Consider the following 26,121-nt stretch of genomic DNA (forward strand, 5'->3'; position numbering starts at 1 on the left):
TTTATTGTTTCTTTCATAAAGGATTTCATTTATTCACTCATTGTACAACTTGTTAAGCAACATGTCTTATGCTGAAGATATGACTTAAAAATGTGTAGCAGAGTATCCTTAGTAATCAAGAGGGTTTTTTTTTTGTTTGTTTAAAAAGAACCAAGGAAGGTATTAATAAAAAAAAAAAATTCCCTCAATAAGATGCTTTTCTGAAGGCCTAGATTCTAAAAACAGTTGGTTGCACTCCTCAGAGATTTTGTATACAGTGAAAGATGTTAAGTACTCAAGGGTTTATTCCCCTTTGCACAAACTGAAGAGGCCTCAATGTATTCTTTAGAGAGATGTTTGATGTTACCATTGAGAGATATCCCTAGCTTAAATATAGGGCTGAATGCAGCTATACAGGTAATTTCCTGTCCTTAACATAGCTTCAATCAGGTTAACTGTGATAACAAAAACAAAACAAAATTTTGTTCTCAATGTAATCCCTTTCTCCCTGGAACCCTTTACAGTTCCTATTCCTGTTCCTGGCTGCACTATGACAGTAACTCATCTCATTTCCTTGGTTTATAAGGTGGAAGGGCTACCGAGTGGTAAATGTAGATAAGAACTTTCAAAAGCAGGCTGAGGTCCAATCTCTACGGCATTTTAGTTTATCCTCATTAATTGTACTTGAGTGTCAGCCATGATGGCCTATCTGCCATTCCTTGGCTAGACATGCTTCTCTTTTTTACCATTTTTATTTTAAAAGAAATCTGAAAAACTTATCTTCATTTTTGTGTTTTACTGACATGTTTATGTCTTAAATTGGAGTGGGAAACTTGTTACTTACCTTCATTGGCCCTGCAATAGTAGGTAGGTATTTAGTGGTGAAATAAAATCTTTGAAACTTTTTTTTTTTTTTTAATGGGCTGGGTAGAAAATTTTCAGAGATACATGTGAGGTCTTGCTCTGATGCCAAACTTTAGTGATTTTAGTGATCTGAAAGAGAAACAGGAGACATATACTGTGAGCATTTGCAATTCTGTCTATAGTTGCTTAACTTGAACTACACTTGGGCATATAAGCTTTGGTTTTCATTCTGTTATAAAGCATTACACTTTATAAGTTTTATTCCAGAACAAGAAAGAAAGAAAACAAACCAGAAACTCAAGCCATAAAAATAATTATTAGAGATGAACATACATATGGAGATAAACATTAACATAAATGTCACCACATTTTTAAGACAGAACTAAAATGCTACCTACCCTCCTAGGAAATGTATCCTCGAGTATGTAAAGCCGGGTAGAGTTACATTTGAGGTAGTAGAGTTTCTCAGAATTTCTTCAAGCCAGTTTTCCAGGAAAAAAAAAAAAAAAAAAAATCCAAAAGCACCAAAACAAAACACTGGCCTACCTGCAATTTGGGCCTAACTGTACTATCTACTACTTACCACATTAAGACAGTTATTAATACACAGCAGGTACCTACTAGCATGCCAAGCACTGCTGGGAATAATTCTACCAAGAGTAGACATCATCATTTTCCCCATTCTCTACTTGGGAAAGTAGCACACTGAGGTACAGTTTACTAAAGTTGTAGAAAAATAGAGGCATACCTAAGTAATTTAATTCCATGTTGTGAGTTTTTATACTAATTTCATTTTTAAACTCATTTGAATGTATTTAATCTATAAATTCCTAGTGACCATAATGCCTTTTTTATATGGATTCACTTAGAGATGATCATTTAATGATAAAACTGACTATAATTTGCTACCACTTATCTTTAGTAATTTAAGATTTTTCTCTAGACTCAAAAATTATATTTTATTTGAACCCAGATAAAATAAGATTTAGTGCCTCAGCACTAAATAACTGCCCAATACACTCTACAGCTCATAGTAATTCATCCATAGTTCAGTCTATTGAAGAAACATTTTGCAAAGTCATTTGTGGTTTTTTTTTTTTGGTTTTTCGAGACAGGGTTTCTCTGTGTAGCATTGCGCCTTTGCTGGAACTCACTTGGTAGCCCAGGCTAGCCTTGAACTCACAGAGATCCGCCTGGCTCTGCCTCCTGAGTGCTGGGATTAAAGGCGTGTGCCGCCCGGCCTGCCAAGCCATTTGTAAGACCTTCTGGAGAATAAAACCTATTTCCTTAGCACTTCTAAAGTTTACTAAGTTTTGTTTTTCTGTATTTCTTCTAAATGGATAGAATTTTGTTCAGAATAATATGAGTGCACCATAGTTTGAATTTGGCCACCATAGGAGGACAAGGTTTGCTACTAATCTTAGTGAGTTACAAATATCCAAAGTAGGTGGCATTCAGCCTCTTTTGAAGTTATATAAAGCAGTCACAAAGAAAAAATATAATTAAAAAAGTTTAATATATTTTGATGTTTTACATTGTACTACTTAAATGTCAGACATGCTTCCTACTTCTGTTGCTTCATTAGCACTGCCGTTGTGACTTCAAAAGGTTAGAGAGAGTCTATCAGGTCATCATCAGTCCATTCCTCCTAGGGGGAGAAAGGTGGTAAGGAAACAATGAAGCAGTGAGTAAGTTGTTTGTACCTTGCTTTAAGAAAATGCTGATTGCAACAGTCTACTGCAGATCTGCTTTTTTGAGATGTCTCCTGTGGCTGCAGCCAGCCTTGGATCCTCCTGCCTCCCAAGTACTAGGACTACAAGAGTGTGCTACTAAGTCCAGCACTTAATTGGGATGACATGTTCTCAGCTGCTTACTCCACGCAGTGATATGAAAGTTATCCTTCTGCCTCTTGGACTTGTAGAGACAATTTTAAAGCCTGGGATAAGGCAAGGGAAGAATCCTTGGAGAATAGGAGATTAAATTTTGCACTACTGCCTTCTAATATAGGAAGGATTCTTCAGGTTTTAGAATTGGCTCATACAGTAGTGTAAAAAAACATCCTTTAAAAAGCAATGTACTCTCTGTTTCCTGGTCAACATCATGTGTAACAAGCAACTGCCCCACATGCTCCTGTCCTCTGCCATGTCTTTTCCTGCCATGGATTCTAAACACCCTCAACTGTTACCCAAAATAAATCCTTCAATTAAAGTTTGTTTTTAATTCAGACTGTGCACAAAGGAGCGAGTGAAAAATGATTTCAAACTTCAGAGGTACTTGTAGTCCCGGCACTTGGAGGGCTAAGGTAAGAAGATTGGGAGTTCAAGACCAATTTGGGCTACATAGCAGGCCATTCATGGCCCCACCTGACTGGAATGCTTATAATACTCCAGAACAAATACTCCAGAACAGTACATCTTAAGTCATGCCAGAAAATGTAAAATAAATTATATAAATTATTTAGGAGTAAACATACCTCTTCTTGTTTGGGTTTCTTTGATACATAGTCATCATCTTCATAGCCTTTCCTCTTCTTCCTATAATTAAGCAATTAGCAATCAGCAAAACTGATAGTGGCAACAAAACTATAAACCAGGAACTAGCAAGGCTATGTGAGCTACAACCCAAATCTTCAAAACCAAAAGAAAGAGATCTCTACTGAAGAACAGGGACTAAATCAATAACTGGAAAGGAATCGTGACTATGGAAGCAATACTTGCAGTGTAGCAAGAACCTGCAAAGATTATGAAAAGAAGAGGCTGAGCATAGCAATAAAACTCAGTACTAGTAACTCTAATGAGATTTTGGGATAATCCTGGGCCACACAGTGATCTTGCCTCAAGTAAACATAGCAAAGAAAATCTAGAGGGAAAAAGTGTTATAAACACATCCTAAAGTGGAGCCCAGTGGTGGTCCACACCTGCAATGTTAATACTTGGGTGGGGAAGGCAGGAGGATTCAGAGCTGGAGGCCCACTAGGTCTTATAACAAGACCTTGCCTAGGAACAATAAATGGCACACTATAAAAACTATGGTTAAGAGCATGGTGTCATACATCAGTGATTAAAGCAGACAGACAAAAGTGGCTCCACACTTAGGCAACAGCTTCAGTGGGTTTAGATACTGAGGCAGATGACCTGTTTGTTCCCCCAAGCCATATGGAGAAAGAAAAGTGACGCTTGCCTACTGTCCTCTGTCCTGCATACAGGCACCCACTTCCATCTATACTAAAACACCATAAATAAATAAGTAAATAAATGGGATTTAAAAACTGGTCTCACCTTGAGTTTATCTGTGATTAAAAAATTGTCATCTAAGAAAACCATGAAATATTCAAAAGCAAACTAGGCAAAATTACTAATATTAGGGGGAAAACCCTTCATAAGCATTTCTTTATTTAAAAAAAAATAAGTACCAATAATATAAGAAAAAATTATAAAAAAAATTAGGATAACTATCAAAAAAATTTTAAAGATGAGAATCTAGAAAGTACTATAAGAATAAAATACCAGAACCAATGTAGAAAAAAAAATTCAAATGGCTATCAAACTTAGAAACATAATATTCACAGTAATTGGGGAAATACAAATGATCAAGGTGACATCTTTTTTTTTTTCACTCAAACTGGCAGGAGTAAAAGATTAGCAATGTTAAATGCATGATGTGGACACAGTGACACACAAAGTATTTCATGCATTTATACACAGAAAAAGCTGGTACGTTATTCTGGAGCCATGATTGAGATTTGCAGTTTGATTAAAGGGAACTTTAGTTTTTACTCATTGAGTGACAGAGGAATAAATACCGTTACTATATAGTGAAAACTAAAGGCAAACATTTTAATGATCAAGGAAAATAAATGCTTTGTGCTGAGGTTGTGCTACTTGGTGCTGTTCATGAACTGTTTCCAGCCTGCACTGAGATGAGCAGAACAGACAGACACTGTGTATTTAGAAACTAACTATACAGCAATTTGACAGATTAACTTTGACCACTGAATCTAATAAAATTTGAACTTGTATTTTTAAGTCTGTTTTACTTTGTAGGAACTTTGGTTGTATTTTGTAAAAATCTCTGTCTGTAATATTTTAAGTCCTTCCTATACAAAGAAATATATTCAAGACACTTTCACAGGAATGTAGATTTTCCTTGGCAGAGTGCAAAGCAAATGGCAACTTGGAATAAAATATAAACTGTCAGTTAGGAATTTTGGATTATGACCATTATTAACTAGAACAGAATTAATAGTTGAGTGGTCCAACTAGGAGGACAAATTAGTAAGTACTTCAGGGTTTACAGTTCACACATGTTGGAGTACCCTGAACTTAAGGCTGCAGTCCACCATGTCCAGACACCTCTCTGGGTTCGGCGCAAAATGGAGGACTTCCTTTCCAGCAGGGCTCCCTCCTTCCCTGGATAGCCTGACCCATTTCAAATGTGACCGTTGACACAGATCCCTGCAGATACCCTCTGCCTGCTGCCCATGATAACTGGGTATCCTGCTCCTGATGTTTGATAGGAGCATGCCGCCAAACACAAATGAGGTGATGCCCCAGCTGCTGTTCCCATCCTCTCTCTCCTACTCTGGAATACAGGTGAGCTGTAACACTGAAGGCTACTTCCATTCATGTTCACAGCCATCTGAACCCTGCTCCCTGCTTCTGTTCCCTCCTCCCTCGTGGACTGGTGGCCAAAGGATGCCCGAGGAGGAGGGAGACCCACACATAGAGTTTCAGCCACAGCTACTTACCTTTTCTGCCATAGAATGAAAACTTTGTACATAAATAATGGGCATTCTATGTTCTAGTAACTCTACTTCTAGACAAAACAGGTAGGGGCTAGATTGGTGGGTATGGGATCTCGTTTGCACATTTCAAAATCAATGTAAGAACACAGTTAAGTGCTACAAAACTTACTCACCAATAGGTTAACGTTCTTTATAGCTTTCTGGTATCGGTTACTACTAAAACCTACCAATTTCAAGATTTACACAAAGCCATGCTTTGAAGCCACAGCTTTAAAACAACAGTCTGACAATTTGCACTGTGTACAGCCATTGAGTAGTTAGTTCTCTACTACAACTACAGTTAAGGAATTAAGGCATAGCTGCCTTGTGCTGAAGGCCTTGGTATGCTCTTCAGTTTTCTATACATATTTGTTATTATTTCTTCACTAATCATAGATATCAAAATACCACATATATATATATATGTATATGCCTTATCTAATTCCCATTACATGTTAATAAATAGTAGAACTATAGAGTCAGTCCACAGAAAACAAATTCTTTTACTTGCACTACATCTTAAAAATTTAGTTTCAGTAGATCTTTTATACAGAACATAACATAGATTTTTAGGGTGAAATCCACACTGGCCTATAAATTAAGAGACATTAAGTATGCTCTTATGCTTAAACAAAGCAACCTAAGAGTACATTTTATTGTTCTCTGATACAATGTTTCATCAAACAGAAATGAGCCAAGTTTCCTTACTAGTTTATAAAAATTAATCTAAAACAATATACTTGTTTCTCAAACCAAGTATCAGGTTGGTAAAGAAACAAAACTTTAAGGATCTCATAGGAAGACTAACTCTCAGAAATTCCATAAAGTGGAAAAGCAAGCCAAGTTACACAAGAATGATCAGAATCAGAACTGTAGGAGGAAAGCCAAACATTTCTTCCTTGTGTTTGCTCCCACTAGAAATGTACACACAGGCCAGGCGGCAAATGTAGGCCAGGCAGCGTACTGGCCTATGGACAAGGCCCTGGGTTCAACAAGGAAAACTAGTATATTCAATTGAAATATCAACTTCCAACACAAGCAAAAACTATACTCAACTGATTATAATTTAGGTCCTAAGATTACCACACTTTGTACCAGTAAAGTAGTTTAAATAACAGTTGAACTCAATGACTTTGTCAACATAACTTTTAGGTCATGCCTACTTACGTCACCACATTAAGCGCAAGGTCGGCAGAATGGCATCGCTCCAATTTCTGTTTCAGAACAGCAACTTCTTCAGACCTGGGTGGTTCATACTTTTTTACTAGGTTTCTCATGCCTACATGGAGATACAAAAGTATTTAATAATGTCTGGATAGTACACGCCTTCATCTCTGCACCCTGGAGAGCGAGTCAGGTGGATCTCTTGAGTTTAAGGCTACCCTGGTCTATTAGCGAGTTCCAGGACACCCAGGGCTACACCTGTCTCAAAAAAATAAATAAAATAAAGCATGCTTTCATTTAAAGAAAGCAAAATAAACTAACTTGCTTTAGGAAACAAGACACTGGTGGTGACATTCTTACCAGGATTTGTATTCCATATTAACATTCTATATTAAAATGAAGCACCAGCCTTCTAAGTTCAAGTAATAGGTATTTGCTGTTCATTTCATTATCTATGGCACAAATATAAGCATGTTATATAATATAGTTAGTATTTATTTCTATGTACCCAATGTTTACATTTTACTCAATTTAAGGCTTGTAATCTCTATGTGATTTAGTAAATATTCTTTATTCTCTACCACCAGCCATATTCATTAACAGTCCAAGAATATACCTCGTTTACCCCAAAAAATAAAAAATAAAAAAAGGGATGCCTCTCTAACAAAATACAGCTGCTATAAAAACATATCCTTTTACTAAGGTTAAAAACAAATTATAGCTGGGCAGTGGTGGCACATGCCTTTAATCCCAGCACTTGGGAGGCAGAGCCAGGCGGATCGCTGTGAGTTCAAGGCCAGCCTAGGCTACAGAGTGACTTCCAGGAAAGGCACAAAGCTACACAGAGAAACCCTGTCTTGGGGGTTAAAATTATAGATCAATAATTGTAAGGTAATAAAATATGCTCTGACTTATGTTTTTATTCAACATAAACAAAATAAAAATCTCAAGATTTTTTATAAACATGATGAGTGAGTCCAGGGACTTATTGTGTGCTCATGTGCTTCAGACTGATAACTAAACCAGGAATTGGTACTTATGATTCACTATCTTTAGAGTAATATCTGCCCCCCACACCCCTTCATATTAAAACTGAGTATTTTCTAAAGCACTATCCTTGTGTCATATTAAACGTGGAACAAAATAAGGATAATGAGAAGTAAGGAATTAAACATTAAGCTTCAAATAACATCTTGTTATCCTTATGTACCTTCTACTACCAAATTGTTAGGAATGATTACCAGATCACAATTAGCTTTGGAAGTGAGCCCTCTAGTGGTAAATATGAAGGCCTACAGCTTATGCAACAACCAAAAAAAAAAAAAATCTGCTCCATTATGCTCAGAGGAAATTCAAAATTACTTCAAGCAAAGAATCACATCACAGCATAAGAACCACATGCCTTGAATCCCAGTTTTTAAAATAAACAAACACTAAAATATATACACATTTACTATCACCTAAGAAAAGGTCTGCAATCAGGTATTTTACTGGTTTATTCGCCCTTACTTCTAATGTACATCTCAGTAGCTATGAACATAATCGCCCAGACAATTCATGAAGAACTGAGTGTGCTGGCACACCCTACAATCCCAGCACTACCAAAACTGAGGCAAGAAATTCCAAGTTTATGTCTAGCCTGGGCTACGTTCTCAAAAACACATATTAGTGATATAGATGTCACATATGTCTCTGTGTGTGTGTTATGCACCAATCAACCAAGCAGAAATTCTAATCAGAATTTCTAAAGACGATTTCTCAACACCAGCACTAATAAGTTTTTAATAAGTGTTTATGAAAGTCTTTCTAAGTTTCCCAAGGCTATTATTAGAATTATCACTGAGTTGGTGTTTCAAAGCAACCAAATGTATTCTCTCACACTTTAGAGTCCAGGAACCTGAAATCTGTTTCCCTGGGCCAAAATCTGTCTGGAGGTTCTAATGAAAATCCATTCTGCCTGTTCATTTCTGGTGACTGCCAGTGTTTTTTTTTTTTTTTTTTTTTTGTTAGATTTTTAAGGCTAAGATTGCGCATCTCTTTTGCTGTCATGACACTGTTTTTATGGCTGTCTGAAATTTCTCTACCTTTTGTTCACAAGACCCTTGTGACTACATGTACTCGTTACTTCAGTAACTCAAGTCACCATTAGCATCTTTTCATGAACTAACCCGCACAACTCCAACTTCTGCAGTCTCAGGTAGCAGACACAAGTCCCACAGATGGACCGCCTTTTAGGAGCCATTTTTTGGCAGCATTCTTCACAGTTTTTGTTGTGGTGGGTTTGTTTGTTTTGTTGCTAGGGTCTGAACCAAGAATTGGCACGTGCTCGACAAGAGCTCTACCACCAAGTCCCAATCTAGGCCTATTGACAAGCTACATTTTTATCCAACACCAAGTTGTAACAGTCAATATGACTTCTGAAATTGACACTTCATCCCTATCAACCCCACTTGACAATTACTGGCTTTGTATCAGTAACAAAATGACCAGCAAATGACATATATTAATAATTAAAATTATTTATCAAACAGCGATTGCAAAGGTAAGCCTTACCTTGAAGTTCGTTCCCTTGGGTCTAAGTGTCTATCACATATTTGTGGATACTTTCAAAAGAACCTTGTTTTGACTCAGCCTTTTCTAAATCTGATATCCATATTCCCTTTCACATATAACAAGTATTTCCTTCCATATACCTTTTATTTAATCTCACCAATGTATCTTCAATGCATCCTGACACAGTAATTCAATAAAAGTAAATTTAAAGAAATCTACCACTGCACATTAAATACCAAAACATTTATTCAGAAAGCAGCTTTGTTAATAGCACTTACTTTTCATTATATCCAGTAACTGTGACAGGCAAGTTCTATTTTCTCTCAGCATTAGACTTTCTGATAAATAGCTATTGAAGGGGGGAAAAAAAAGACCTTTTAACTCATTGAAAGCACACAGCACATTGAAAAGACAAGACATAAATTATTCACCTCCATGTTTATTTCATCAAGTACAGTTTTTAAATTACTTATTTAAAAATATTACATATTAGAAAACTCCACAATACTAAAACCTACAGCTATATAGTCTAGAAGATTTACTACCATTTTTTCTAGCTTAAGAGATGTGTACTCTTCAAAGTTTATTTAAATTTTATTATATATAACCTTTCAGAGATAAACAATAGTAACAACAGTACTAAGGACCAATATTTATCATTTTATATTAAATGTTTGATATAGATGTTCCATAAGCCTAACTTCATGTGACTGATTCATGAAGAGTCTGAGCTGTAGACAGGCTAACTAAGCTCAAAGGTGGAAGATATGGAATAGGGCACCAGCCAGCTTTCCCCTCAGTAAAAACTACCTACATCCATTCTACCTGTTGATGTACTTGAGCACTAACAAGCAGTCTACCAATAAGATCTCATCTCATGCTTTGTAAATCTATTACATCTTATCAAGTCCAAAGCAAATACTTTTCTATGAATGTTTAATAAACCCTAATTACACTTTGTTTAAATTTTAGTTCCCCTGAAATTTTACATACCAATACATGGTGTATAGGTGCTATAACCCCAAATGAAGACTCTTAGATTCTAGGTCTTTCAAACATAAATATAAAAAGTAATTTTTCTCCCAGGTAAATTAGTTATAAATGAAGAATTTTAAGAACTGTTGTTGCAGTATTTTAAACTACCTAGATTAAACTTTATACAAAACTTTGATAACTATGTTACATATTAACTAGTTTCCTTATTCCCATCTTGTTATACCTTTGTCATCTCCCTTACATTCCTTTTCTTTTTGAAACAGGGTCTCATATAGCCCAATGAGAACTCAGTTTAGCTGTTGAGGATGACCTTTAACTCCTGATATTCCTGTTTCCATCTTCTATGTGCTGGAATTACAGATATGCTACAGAGGCTCCACACCTAAACTCCAGACAAGTAATTATTCACATGGATATCTTTCCTACTTAGTGCGGGATTTCATTCTTGTTTTTTTTTTTGTTTTTTTTTTTTTTTTTTGGTTTTTCAAGACAGGGTTTCTCTGTGTAGCTTTGCGCCTTTCCTGGAACTCACTTGGTAGCCCAGGCTGGCCTCGAACTCACAGAGATCCGCCTGCCTCTGCCTCCCAAGTGCTGGGATTAAAGGCGTGCGCCACCAACGCCCGGCTGGGATTTCATTCTTATATTCCTTAAGTGTAATATAGCAGAAACTCACTAAATGTTTGCTCAGTAAATAAATGGGATAAAAATCACAATAGGATTAAACCTACTTAGAGCTGTGTTTGAACAAAAAAGGTATACTGGGACTGGAGAGATGTCTCAATGGTTAATAGCACTTCCTACTCTTGTAGAAGACCCAAGTTTGGTTTCTAGAACCTGTATCTGGTAGCTCATGACTACTGAACTCTAACTCTGGGGACCTGACATCCTTTGCTGGTCTTCATAAGCACTTATATACATGGCATATATTTACATGTACACATAGATAAAAGTAAGTATTAGAAAAGAGGTATACTTATCATAAATAAAAAAGCCTAAGGTCACAGTCCTTTACCCTGGATGCAAATGTGTTTCAAAATTTGCAACTGTTCATAGTGTAAAAAGCTAGCTTGGTCTTTCATATACTGCCTTATGTGAAATGTGGTATCTGAGAGTTAGGAATATTGGTACTTCTTTAGTAATAAAAAATATTCCCAATGAGAGAGGACAAAAACTAAATCACATCTGTTCATGTTTGTTACTGTCTTATCACTGTACTTTGAAACTGTAAGTATATAAAATAGTTTAACTTAGAAAATTTTTTCTTCAGCTATTTATAAAAATGAAATAAAAGAATCTCAAGCCATAAGAGAAATTAATTATAAAAAATAAAAGTAGTATAATTTAGAAAACAACTGGAGTATAATAAATATTTCTTATTTGCTGTTCTTCCAGCTCCCTGGTAATTACGTATAGTACAGTTACAAGTGTAAGAATTAATACGTGAATAAGATATTAAAAAAAATCAAGCGGATTTAATTCACATAAAGTACTCATTGTAATGTCTGAATCTCTACATATGTAGTAGGTATTATTTATGGCTCAACTTCAATTTCCATGTGGATATTCCCTAAAGCATTACATCTACACATCACTACTGAATGTTACTCATGCTGTACAACATATGAATGACACAACAAAGCAGATGATTTACAAGCTGATGAACTTGTAAATGTCATATAGCTATAGTTGACTTCCAAAACTACCTGTGTCACTTCTACCTAAGTCAGAAATGTAGCTCAGCAATACTTGATTAAATACTTTTTTAAAGGCAATTTCATCTCTTCAGTCACGAAACTTATCTGACATAAGGCATTATAAACACAAAGACAATCATCTAATAGATTTTACTTAAAAACTCAGACTCTACTAAGAAGTAAAACTTGAACTTGAACTGAAGTAAACAGATCGATACCTTTCCATAGTTATTCCAGCCCTAGAGGCACTTGATAAGATAGCTGTCAGGGCAATTTGTGAAGGTGTGTATAAAAGATAAGCATCTGTCAATGCAATTCTACTAAGAAAATCATCAGCTGTTTTCCTCAAAATCTCTGGATTCTCCAACATGGGGTATCGAGTCTAGAAAGAAAGTTTAGAGATGTTACCATTTCTGAGATTTTATTGAAGATTAATAACCATTAAAAACATACAGTAACTAGTAGGGGCTATATAATTATAACTACTAGGGGCTATAATTATAAAGAACAATTTTTAAAAAGTAACTCCTTTTCTATGTTCCAAAAACTAATCTTTCAATGTTAGATTGTTTGGTATGTATTAATAGAACGTAGCTAAATTATAGACAACAAATTCTGAACATTTCATTGATTTTGCTGATATGACTTTCAAACTTTTTTGGAACCAGAACCATAATTAGAAATATATGCTTATATGAACAAAACAGAAACACATGCTTTAAGACAGTAATACTTAATATTATTCTCAGTTTAGTCTTTTTCAACGTTAGAAAGGTAGGCTCCAAGAGTTTCTACTGGAGTCAAGGCAGACGCAAGACGTATTGGACATATACTCTCAAGTAAAGACTAACAGGCAATCCAGGCAATTTTAAGGTCAAATTAGGAGCTGTTGTATATAGCGTGAATCCTAATTGGTCTTAGTAATTAAAAACCTGGAGCCAGATATCAGGGTAAATGCTGAAAGATCAGAGAGACAAAGGAACAAACCACAGCCACCTCTTTGTAGATGTAACCAATCGTCTTATTAAAATAAGAAACACAGAGCCAATGTAAAAGAGAAAGCCGAGAGGTCAGAGCTCAGAGATAAAATCTTACCTCCTGCAGTGCTCCTAACTTCCCCGAGAGAGAGCTTCTTCCTGTTTGTCTGTCTTTAAATAGTCTTTTTGTTCTGCCTTCTCATTGGTTGTAAACCCAACCACATGACTGCCTCATCACTGCCTGTAAGTACCGCCCTCCAGGTCTTAAAGGCATATGTCTCCAATACTGGCTGTATCCCTGAACACACAGAAATCTACCTAGCTCTTCTAACCACCACGTTCTTGCTATGGCTCTAATAGCTCTGACCCCAGGGCAACTTTATTTATTAACATAAAATTAAAATCACATTTCAGTACAAATAAAATATCACCATACCTCTTACCTCCCCAACTCCTCAGCCTGAAAAGGGGCCAAGTTCCTGTCTCCACCTTGCCTTATCACTTCCTCTCTCTACCCAGCCATATCACTTCCTGTTTCTTCCTCCTAAATTCTGGGATTAAAAGTATGTGCCACCACTGCCTGACCTCTATGGTTAACTAGTGACTACATCTACCCTCTGATCTTCAGGCAAGCTTTATTTAGAGCACAAACAAAATATCACCATTATTTCCCCTTTTTGTCTAAAATTTTAAAAGGTTATAACTAATATAAGAAAAACTATATAGAATAAGTACAATAATTATATATAATCTATACAGGCAATAATTACATCAACAATGTCTAGTCCATAAACATTTGACAAATTCAAAGAAAATACTCTATTATCTATCCTATTTGGTAAATCCAAAAGCTTGTACCTAATTTACTTACTATTCTAACTTACATTACCAAAACTATCTTTTAATGTCTCTCTACCATATATACTTTACACCTCTTTAGTGCATTTCTTTCTGAATCTGGTAACAAGGAAAACTATAACTATAAAGTCTTCAACTCCATCAGAGACCCAAGAAGGTGATCCAACATCCACAAAAGCTTCAAGGCTACTGGCTGAGATGGACCAACTACACAAAATACCCCAGTCAGGACTTGACCGAAATTCTAAATTTTCTCAGGTTCCCCATAAAATCACCAGTACCCCCAATCAGCAGGAAACTATGTTCAAATTCCCAAAATACTGTTTATGAATGTTTGTTTTCATTTAAAGAGGGTTGGTTATAAATGGTTAATGGTCATAGTCTCTTTCTAAAGAAAAAAAAGGGGATAAGATATATAAATGATGGGGAAAAGGCTAAATTATTATGATAATAAAAAAGAGGTAGATTACTGAATCAACTTTAATCCAAAAAACAACTATTAATCTCAAAATACTTTACACTGATATGGATTTTGGTTTATTGATACAAATTTAAGGTCAATTTTGTTATACTATATGTGTATTTCTAAGTATTATGTTTATGTAGCTCATTTAAAAATGTAATGTATAGTTAAGAAATACAAATTAATAGTCATCTATAATAATCAAACTTATAGTCATGTTACATTTTCTAGATATGCAAAGGTATATTTATATTAGGCAAATAATCTTCAAACACTTCAAAGACATAGAATATGGCATTTAAAATGTTCTAAAAACTTAGACTTTTCTAGACAGTGAGACACGTCTGCTCCTGGCAGTACCAATTACATTAGAGAGGCATCAAAGAAACTCCACACATAGTGTGCTTTCTTTATGGCAAAGTTAGCCATTTGGGCAAGAAACTGCTCTTGCCTGGACTGCTTGAAAGTATGCTATATAAACTAAACATACAAGACCCACAGGAAAATGACTGCTAAACTTGCCAAAACGAGGTGGGATGGTCCTTCAAGGCTCCTGCTTCATGAAAGAATCTGCCAGACATTCTGTGGGACACAGAAGAAAGCCACTGATGAATTTTGCCAAAATAGGCATGACAGTCCTTCAAATTACCTGCTTCACTGAGAAATCTGCCAGAGACTCTAAGCCTGTAGGCTGAAGATGGATGTCCCAATTTTTATAGAAGAACTTTGGGTGACTGTCCAGGCAGCCAGATGTCTGTCATTTCTAGGGTTTTGGAAGTTGTTTAAAATGCACTTCCTGTTTACTCAGGTAATATTATATCCTTCTGGGGTCTTTGATGGAGGTGAAGACTAGATAGTTATAATTATAGCTTTCCTTAGTTATGATATAAAATAAATTAGATATGAAACTTTAGACTCACAAAGATAGAACAGAGTATTTTAATTTTGTGAAATACAAATGACTAAATATTATAACTGTAATTCTTGCTTGATACCTGTTTTATTATATGTAATTTTACTATGTTAAAGTTAAAACCTTTTTTATTAGACAGAAAAGGAGAAATGATGTGTATGCTGTGAATGTGTGTTGTTCCCGTTAGTTCATAAATGAAGCTGCTTTGGCCTATGGCAAGGCAGAATGGAGCCAGCAGGGAATCCAAGCAGGGATACAGGGAGAAATCAGGAGAGACACCAGCAACTGCCAGAGGGGTAAGATGCCAGAGCATTATCAGTAAGCCACAGGCCACATGGCAATACATGGATCAATAGAAATGGGTTTATTTAGAAGAGCTAGTTATGGTGGATTTTATTTGTACTGAAATGTGATTTTAATTGTATGTTAATAAATAAAGTTGCCCTGGGGTCAGAGCTATTAGAGCCATAGCAAGAACATGGTGGCGGCGGCGCACACCTTTAATCCCAGCACTTGGTAGAAGAGCTAGGTAGATCTCTGTGTGTTCAGGGATACAGCCAGCATTGGAGACATATGCCTTTAAGACTTGGAGGGCAGTACTTACAGGCCTTCTACCTGATCCCAGTTAGCAAAGTCTTCAATCATTTCTTTCCTGTACTTTTTAAGATTTTTATTTATGTATACGTGTCCGTGTTTGTGTACATCATGTGCACAGTACCCAAAGAAACAGAAATGAGTGCCAGATCTTCTGCAGCTGGAGTTACATGCAATTTTGAACCATCAGATGTGGATGCTAGGAACCAAGCTCAGTTCCTCTGGAAGGACAGCAAGCACTTTTAACTGATGATCAATCTCTCCAGCCCCAATTTCAACAGTATCTGAATCTAATTTCAATACTTTCAATTTCTGGGCACTGCCAGAAAAATCTACAAAAGAGGTCTTGAGATACTACTGTAAATTCAAATTCATTCATCTTGGTATGTCTCTCAGCTCTGTCTACCACTTACATAATGTTTTCCCAGAAAATTTGTTCTTCCAATTTGTGTCAGTGATGACAGTCAATATTTTCTACCTTTATGTCTTTACTAAGCCTCAAACCATCATTCTGTGGAACATTATCTCTGCACTTAAGAGGGAAAAGCACTATCTCCACCAAATCTCCAGATACAACAGCTTCTCCATCCAGACACTCCCTGTCTTGGGTCAGCACAAGAGCTTGTCCTCTCTCTAAGGCCAACTGTACCTATTTCAAACCCCATGCTAACCTGCTGTATACTGTTCATAGAGAATCCATAGCTGTGCTGTATGGTCTGTTTCCCCTTTAATCTCTTTCTCATTACCAGCTCCTTGGGTCACTATTTAAACTTGTGTCTCTCTCTCCAGCAAAACTGAACACTTCTACGTTCTATACTTCCTCCATCTTACCTCTTTCCACTTCAGAGACACTGTTTAAGTTATGTATATAAGTTCTATGCTACAAAACAACTTTTCTACCAGTAATAAATAACAGACATGAGTTCTACAAGGTTCTAACGCAGCTGAACATTTCCCATCATTTAGTGACTTCACAACCATCACAAGTATGTTTGTATTGATACTCGTGCAAACAAGCCTATGGTTCAGCTTAAGAGACAAGTATGGACACTGCAGAATTTTGAAAAATGATAAGCAACTATGTTACTGCTGCGCTACATATTTTTAATTATTATTTTGGAGCATATTTCTTGTACTTACTAACAAAAAGTTTGATTATAAAACCTTAGGTGGGCCCATAATCGACTAACAGAGCCAATGTTATGAGAACGTATGACAGTTCCATACATGGTAACACTTAGCCAAGGACAATATATAAAGATGGAAGATGGTGATATAATTCACACAATGTCAAATTCATCTACTCTGAATGTATCCACTCATTAAGGAAAAATTATAAGAAACACACTTGTTTTTCCCCCTCCTTCTGGACAGGATCTTACAACCAAGTTGGCCAGATACAATTCTGAATTCTGGGGTCGGTCGGTCAGTTGGTTGGTTGGTTGTTCGTTCGTTCGATCCATCCATCCTATCTATCTATCTATCTATCTATCTATCTATCTACTTTTATGCATAGGATGTGTATGGGTATGCCTGCATATATGAATGTATGTCTGTACACTACATGTATGCCTGGTGCTCAAAAGGGACAGAAGGCACTAGATCCCTTGGAATTGGAATTACAGACAATTATGAGCTGCCATGTGAGTGCTGGGAACTGAACCCTGTTAAATCTGGAAGAGTAGCCAGGACTATTAACTGGTGAGCCATCTCTACAGCCTGTTCTCTTTCAATTTATTCTTCCAAAACCACCAATCTTTTTTTTTTTTTTGGGGGGGGGGTCTTCTACACTTCAAAGACAAATTGCAACAAAATCATAAATGACTTTTCTGGCACAAAATTCAGCAAATATTATTAATCTAAAGTAGATAATCTTTGCCTGATCCGAGCAGAATTAGAAAATTGCTATGCTTTTTTTATAAGAGTACTCTACTCCCTTTTGATTTCCCAACAAATCCTACAACTCTGGATCAATTTGAGTCCCCTTACAAGTTTCTTCATTGATCAACTACCCTTTTAATGTTTCTCATGACCAGTCCTCACCATTATCCCTCTGCCCATTCTGATCCACTCTCTTTATAATGTAGGACATATACAGATGTTCAATCTTATCTGATGCTGTGATGGCTATTTTGGTTGTCAACTTGACTACATCTGAAATTAACTGAAACCCAAAAATGGCAGGGCACACCTATGAGGAACTTTTGCTTAATTAAAATCATTTGAAGTGGGAAGATCCCCTTCTAATCCAGATCTTGTAAGGTGGAAAAAAATCTACCTCTAATCTGTGTCGCACCTGCTGGAAGCCTATAAGGGCATGGAATAAGGAAGCTCCTCTTTTTCCCTGCTTGCCCTTGTCTTGCTAACAAGTCCATTCCTTCACTGGCATTAGAACCTACTTCATTGGCATTCTGGCATATACTGAGGATCAGTTTGAGACATCCAGCCTCATGAACTGAACAACTACTGAATTCTTGAACCTTCTGTTCATAGGCAGCCATTGTTGGAATAGCTGGACCACAGCCTGTAGGTCATTCTAGTAAACCCTTTTTTTTCTCTAGAGAGATTCTGTTACTGTTGAGAACCCTGACTAATACAGATGCACATTAACCTGTGAGGCTGTTAACACATCACTTTCTTCACATTGCAAACCTAATCACACCCGATTCTCTATACATGACTTTCACTCTCTTTCTTTGTCCTTTGTTCAAAGTCTTCAACACTGCTTATATAGTCTAGACTTCTGCTTTTCATTTAAACCACAACACTCTCCTCCTCTATCCTCAGCTCTTCAACTTCTTAAGTCAGCTGTGGATCTGAGCTCTTAACTAGGAAGGTCTCTGGGTGGGATGTTCTTTGTGCATCTAATTCCTACTCTTGATTTGAATTTCACTTCAAGTGGTGCTTTCTCAGTTATGTCTTCCTTGCCTTTCAATCTGCCATCTTCATATAGAGTATATTTCCCTCTATAAAATTTAACACACTAATAAATAGTTATCAAAAAAAAAAAAAAAAAAAACCATTAAACTGTAAGGTCCCTGAAAGTTGTCATGTCCTGTCTCGTTTTTAGGCTGCACCCTCAAACATGTTTAGCATAAAACAAATACCCATAGCTGCTTAACTGAGATGAATCAGTTCTTGACGTCTCTTCCACTTTACTTAGACTATTCAACAACTTGACTATTTCAATATTTACATATGTATCAAGGTTACATATGTAAATACATAAATATAAGTTTATACATAAAATATACACATGTACATATTTGTGTTACATGTTTTGTGATGCAGTATCACTACATTGCTATGCTAGTCTCAAATTTTCCAGGTTCAAGTGATCCTCCAGCCTAAATTTCCTGAGGACCTAAGACTACAGGTGCCAGCCATTTACTTATAATTTTGGTTATATTTGTGACCTGAGTTCATAAAACATTAAAAATAGAAGCCATTTATCTTTTAGTTTAATATTAAGAACTTTATAAGGTTCTGTAAGTCTCTAGGCCCAGATCTATGACAATATATATCAATTACAAGAGTTAACATAATTATTTAAGAGCATTACTATAAACTCACAATCTACTACTAAACCAGAAACCTGGAAATTCTTATCTAACAATCTAAGATAACAAACTCCTCAGGTGAACTCTAACGCACTTTAAAGTTAGAAAAATATTACCTTAGAAGAGCCAGCACAGACTCTCAGGTTGCACCTATGTTGTACCATTTTGGATATTACTGGTTAGTTATAGAATTTTCAATTCTTTTTAGCAAACAATAACAAAGGAGTATATCTATTAACTAATTTCCTATCAGGAAGTTTACCTTTATATCAATGAGAAAGCCTTCAAATGGTCGGTAAGGATTGTGGACAATAAGGTGAAAATTAAGCTGCTGTATAAGTAGTAGTTCATATTCCAAAATCTGTTCCAGTGCCTTCTCCTGTCCAAGGGGACTCTCTCGAAGATTTCCAACAAACTGAGGACTAGACACATTGAATTCATCTACTTTGCAGGCCAAAAATGCACAAGTGAGCCTACATAAAGAAATAACAGAGGGCAGAAAAACCTAAGTCTTCTTTAAAGTACTTTGTAAATTGCTTAATATTTACACGTGTCTATGCTAGACACTGCAGTTAATTAAAAAAACAAACTATAAATTAAAATGAACCCCTCTTCAAACTTTTGTCCATTGGGAGACTTACGTAGAGCCATCACCTAATGCTGCTACAGCATTTAGCCACCATTAACTTACTGGTAGCTTCATATAGTCTAGCTAGAAACTTGGAAAAAAGAATAACTAAGGAATAAAAGTAGTGTGTATCAAGAAATATAAAATTAAAAACAGAATAGTACAAATGTATGTACCTTGTGACCAAAGAAGACAGGCAAAGATAATTAAGATTGCAGAAGGTCATCAGTAGAAGTTTCAAGTTACTTGAGTAGAGTTACCAGCTTATGGACAAGCAGGAAATTCACCTGAGTACTAAATTAAGTTCAGAGAGGGGAACTAGTAGAAAGGCTACTGCTCCTAGCTTTTAGAAGCTGAAGTCACAAAAAAGGCCTAAGCCTGACTGGTGAGAATAGAATGGGAGAAACAGAAACAAGAATGTCAGCAAACTCTGTGATGAGTCCTATATGAATTCTGTCCTCATCTTTAACAATAAGCATAATGCTTAGCAAAGAGGAAAAAACAAAATACACCTTTGTTTAACCAAAATTAATACGAAGCTATAGGATTTGTAAACTGATGGGAGTAGAGAGAAAGTAATTACCACAAATGATTGTTAGTCTGAGGAATTGGGAGAATAAAGATGTCACTGACAGTGGTATTGGTAAAATACCTAGGTTTAAGGAAAACTTTGTGAATGGCAGTCAAGTTGCAGTTCAGATGCCATTATCACTATATAGAAGATAACGGCAAGTAAGGAGATCTTATACTCAAATAGGGAAAAAAAATTTCAAGTCTAAATTGTTCTTAATTAAGAAGTCAATTATCTCATATACATCCCACGGACAAAAGTCCACACATTATAAACATCTTCAATGTAAATGAAAAGACAAATATATACTCACATTATTATCCGGGGGTGATATTCCATTACTGAATTATTAAGATAAAAACGCTTGAAATACATACAAGCTGTACCCTAAGATTAAAAGAAAAAAAGTACACATCTATAAAAGCAGGATCTACTTGCATGTTACATGTTACATTTTGAAAAAAATAACTTATTCATGCAGTTTTCCTTGAAAAAGTTCTCCATACCAATACTTTTGAATTTTGCATAATTCAAAATAAACTGTGATAAAGTACAACAAAAACACCTTAATCAAAAAAGCCACTTTCATTTTTCAGCTATTTGTCTCCAGCCTACATGGAGTAATATTTTCTGCAGTCACTGAATTTAATAGTGTTTATTATGTCAGAACAACATGAATACTTAAAATCAAAAAAATTTAAGGATTAAAATAACAGTGATCCCAGGTTACCCAATCTTGGAAAAATGCTAACACAATAAAATGATTGGAGCAAAAAGCCTTTTCTCTGTCAACTCCAGATCTGTGATGTCCCATGATGATGGCTGCCAAACTGCAGCACCTCACGTTACCGGAATACATCCCATTTAATAAATAAGCCTCACTGTGCCAAGCTCTAAAGTATCAATCTATTCCCATCCTTATAACACATTAGTAAACTATTGTTATCTCCATGGAAAAAAGAAAAAGTATCACAAGTTATCTGATTTATTCAGACAACTATCAAGGGTCAGAGGCTATACTCAACTAAGAACTACCTGTAGTTTCGACAAAACAGTAAAATAACCATTTATTATTTGATAACAGGAAAAATTATTCATTTAAATGCTTAAAAGTTTGCTGTCAATTTATGTTAAATAACAAACTTGTATCTATTGTACAGATAAATTCCATAAAAGTTCATTCAAGAATTGCTTGACCCAAAGAGATTAATTTAATTTAATTAATTAATTTAATTAATTTAATCCTACCACCTCATTCTAGGGCACCTATAATGAAAAAGACAAAACCCAAATTTCATCATAGAAACTAATCAACTGTATCTGATACTGTTTATGACTGTTTCATCTCTCAGATAAGTCTGCAACTTAAAAATGATCCATAAACACATGTGTATTTAATATTTTCAATGTTCTTCCACCTAGACAGTTCTTCTCTATTGGGTCATAAATCATTAACTTTAAAAACAGCCTTTCATTCTTGACCTTTACAGCTAACCAGCCATGAGAATAATAAGCAAGGTAAAGGTGCTTTACATAGCCTTAACACCAGCTTTTTTCTTTGCTGTTCAGCTTTTTAAATACCAGTTACCTATTCCTTCTCACCACTGTCCACCCTAGTGGAAACACAACACTAAGAACATATGAACTAATCCTGAGACATTTAAGCCTGGGATATTGCTCAGTTGATAGTGTTCCTGCCAGGGATGCATGCACCCTTGGGTTTGAGTCCCAGTACTAAACCAGATTTGCAGTGCCTACAATCCCAGCATTAGATATTGAGGCATTAGAATCACAAGTTCAAGGTCATCATCTAGAACATAAGGAACTCAAAGCCAAAGTGACTCATAGACCATCTCGAGAAAATAAAACAAACAGAACTACCAAGAAAACACTAATAAAACCAAAGATAAACCTCAAACAACTTCTAATAGAAGTTTCAAAAGATCTTATGGCAGGAGTTGCAGCTGGAACATAATGGATGATTTCAAACAGGAACTGAGTTTAGCAGAATTGAAAAAGCACCTGTTTATACTTTAGTCCCAGTTCTACTGTTCTCTAGTAAAGAATGTGAAAAGAAAAATGACTTTTCTTTTTCCAAGAAGACAAACTAACAGAAAAATGATATGAGATGTCACAAATAACTTATGTTACAGCAAGATCTATGAATAATATAATCATAAAAAAAAAAAAAAAACCTACAGCTGATTCCTATACAACTCTCACTGAAAATCCTTGTAGTAGCTAACTACCCACTAGAATTCATGCTTTGACACGGGAGAATAAGCATCTAGGCAGAAGCCACATTTCTCAGCCTTGCTTCTGTCTGTTGTGGTTGACAGAATGAGTGGAATGTCTGTCACTTTTGAGCCCAGAGTCAAACAGTGGATATGCCTTCTCCACAGTTCCCTCTTGTCCACCCAGAAGCAGAGGATTGCTAGGTGAGGCGTGAGAGTCACAAGAGGTGGGGGCCTGAGATTCCAGTCACGACTAAAGAGCCACTTTCTGATGAGAGATGAGATGGCCCGTACTGGACCACACTATGAGAAGAAATAACTACTAGATTATTATTATTATTATTATTATTATTTTTTTTTTGCTGTTATGTAGTTTGGGGCCTATTTAGATCTACAGTTAACACTATTCTAACCTAAAGGATAACTCCAACATAAATAAAATTTTGCTCTTTGAAAAAAATGTGACAGAAATAAACTAATACAACTAAGGTGAGTCTTCTAGATTGAAGAGAGAATTTAGTTAGAACTTTAGAAGAGTTCTGCTCTCACAAACCTGCTGAAAGGCATTATACTTCACTATCATGACTTACCACAACAGAGCGTGGCATTGCTGGCTTAAACACCGAACAGAATTCCAATAATCTTTTCTCATAGTATTTGCAAAGTGTCATTTCTTCATAAGGCTCAAGAAACACTGGATCATTTGGAAGAACCTTTAAACAGATCGAACATTTCAATGTAAGTTCGGTGAATTAAAACTTTTCTCCATCCTGCTTAAATTTGATTTATATCTTCACAAAGGGAAAATACCTCACATCATTTTCTCTTTGAAGGTTTGCTAAGCATTACACAAAATATCTTAGAAAATAATAAGCAAAATAAATAAACTGAATCTAAATCATCATCTCTCAGTTGGACATTTTGTTTGTTTTTCCGAAACAAGGTTTCTCTGTGTAGTCCTGGATGTCCTGGAACTCACTCGGTAGACCAGACTGGTCTCGAGCTCACCGAGATCCGCCTGCCTCAGCCTCGAGTGCTGCTGGGATTAAAGGCGTGCGCCACAGCCGCCGCCACCACCACCCAGCAAGTTGGACATTTTTAAACTATCATGACAGAGCATGTGCCAATATGCTCCCAGGTTTGATACTATTCTTTATCGATACTATTTTTCACTGGTTGGAAATACCCAAAATCCCTTTCTCAGTGAATCACCGGGTTACCCAAATTTAAGAAAACAGCAACAAATGACTCAAAATATTTGGTACTTCGTTGTTCTGAAAGTGCAAAGAGGCAAGTATAAAGTCACCACAGGTCAATACAACAGAAATGGGTGGTGGACCTGTAAGAAGACCTGGAGAGAGGGCCACCGACCAAACCATGCTCAACTGGCTTGTGTCAACCTTCCCTCCGCGTGAAGGCTGTTTATGGAAAGTAGATCCAACAGGCCACCATTTCCCCATTTCAAGTCCTGGAAAAGCCCCCTTCAGTTTCGTCGTGAGTTTCAGCCCTACGCTTCCGTTTACAAGCCCCTCGCCTACCTACGTTCTTCAACCACTGCTGCCCAGGTACAGACAGCTTCGCCCACCAACGACCACGAGCACTCCCGGACCCTGCCTGGGATGCTGACCTCCCACCCGCCACCCCCGCCCCTGGGCCCCAGCGGCCGGGACCATCCTCTGCCCCTCTTTGCCAACTGCTGAGGAAGGTTTGTCCTGACATCCTGCAGGACAAGGGACCAGTTCGAGTCCTGCACTGACTCCGCACCCCACCGAGGCTTTCGGCCATGGCCCAGGATGGTTGCCCGTGCCTCCGTCACGGCCAGTCCCGCGTCGGTGCGCACCGACCCCGAGCCGGGTGCAAGCTCCGCGCTGCCCTCCTGCCCTCCCGCAGGCAGAGCGAGGACTTCAGGAGCGCCCAGCCCCGGACGGGCGCGGGGGCCGGCCTGCGGGGACCTCACCTTCCCGTTAGCCACCGCTTTGCACTTGAATTTGCGGTTGGCGTCGGCCCGCAGGCGCGCCAGCTGCTCCTCGCTCGCAAAGGTCCAGTGCCGCTTCTGGCTGCTGCTGTGGTACATGGTGCAGCCCGGGGAGGCTCGCACACCGCCCGAGACGGCGACGGCGACAGCGACGCGCCAGGAGACCGCGGCCGCCACGCGCGACCGCGACCCCGAGCAGCCCGCGGCCCAGACCGGAGGCGCGCGCGTGACGTCGCGGTCACGTGCCGGCGCCCGCTGAGGCGTTTCCGTGGGAGGGGTTCCGCGGCGTCGGAGGGCGGAGCCTCGGGGGGGGGGCTCCGGGTCTTGGAAAGGGGGCGGGAAGTCTGAGGGGCGTGGCCCGGCAGAGTCAGGAAGTGGGCGCGGCCGCGAGGACCTGGGGCCGCAGAGAAGGTGCAAAGGTTCCAGGGCGCAGACGGGAGCCATCCTCAGACGATCTGTGTGCACACCCAAGGCCTAAGACCGTCGGGCTGAAGCCGACGCCGCGGAAGGGCATGGGGGAGGGCTTTGGTCGGAAGAGCGCTAGAATGCGTATTCGTGTTGCTGCTAACTCGACCTTTCTCTGGGCGGTTTTCAGTTCCTCCCGGTATTCCCATCTCCGAAGCCCAAGTGGATGATAGTTTTACAGTTCTTGGTATTCCCATCTTCATTATTGCTTTCACGGATCTTACTATCATAATGCTTAAGAGGTTTATCTTTTGTTTTTTATTACTAGAGTGTTCAAAATTGCATTTGAGATGGCCAAATTTATATTGGTTCTAAAAGCCCTCACTATTTTGCTTTTACCCTTTTTCTTTTTTTTAGGGAGAGCGCAAATCAGCCCCCCGCCCCACACACGCACACTGACCTAAATTGTGCTGTCGTGTTTTCCACCCTCCCTTCCTGCCCCCTTCTCCCCTTTACTTGTCTCACTGTGTACTAGAAGTCACTGTGTAGTTCAGGATGGTTTCAAACCTCTGATCCTCCTGTCTAAGCCTCTCAAGTTCCGAGACCACAGGAATGCCACACTCCCCTCACGTCATCTTCAGATCACATTTCACTGCTTCTAATGGAGGTTATTCAAACAAAACACACTCTAGTGTTCCTAGAAGAGGAACGTGTAAATTCACAACTTGATGGCACACTAATGATGTCTAATGAAAATTAGACAGCACCAGAAGCACCACATTAACAGGAAATTTTTCAGTGTTTAAAAATAAATACAAGTGTCTTTGTGCAGCAGTTCTTAAATTGTGTTCTGTATTATTTGTAGACAGATTATAAGTATTTTGAGTACCAACATTACCTGAAATCCAAG

General features: G+C 37.5%; 1 protein-coding gene across 3 annotated transcripts; it reads right to left on the bottom strand.

Annotated features, from left to right (window-relative positions):
• Positions 1–126: 126 nt before the first annotated feature.
• On the bottom strand, positions 127–25,057 carry Ccnh (cyclin H). 3 transcript variants are annotated; one of them, XR_003737067.1, is made up of 10 exons: positions 24,789–25,057; positions 23,422–23,544; positions 20,911–20,984; positions 19,661–19,871; positions 12,252–12,415; positions 9,622–9,692; positions 6,794–6,905; positions 3,317–3,377; positions 2,378–2,491; positions 127–972 (listed from the first exon to the last, which is right to left on the bottom strand). XR_003737067.1 is itself a non-coding variant. In XM_028894683.2 (10 exons), the coding sequence occupies exons 1-9, from the start codon at positions 24,903–24,905 to the stop codon at positions 2,453–2,455; spliced, it is 972 nt and encodes a 323-aa protein (XP_028750516.1). In that variant the 5' UTR covers positions 24,906–25,057; the 3' UTR covers positions 897–972; positions 2,412–2,452. The 3 variants fall into 3 exon arrangements, 2 of the variants coding, with proteins under 2 accessions (XP_028750516.1, XP_037065430.1); XM_028894683.2 differs by having other exon boundaries at positions 897–972; positions 2,412–2,491; XM_037209535.1 differs by lacking the exon at positions 127–972 and having other exon boundaries at positions 2,341–2,491.
• Between the last annotated feature and the right edge of the window lie 1,064 nt (positions 25,058–26,121).

The sequence above is a fragment of the Peromyscus leucopus genome, chromosome 11, assembly GCF_004664715.2.
Source record: "Peromyscus leucopus breed LL Stock chromosome 11, UCI_PerLeu_2.1, whole genome shotgun sequence".
In the NCBI taxonomy this organism is placed as follows: Eukaryota; Metazoa; Chordata; class Mammalia; order Rodentia; family Cricetidae; genus Peromyscus; species Peromyscus leucopus.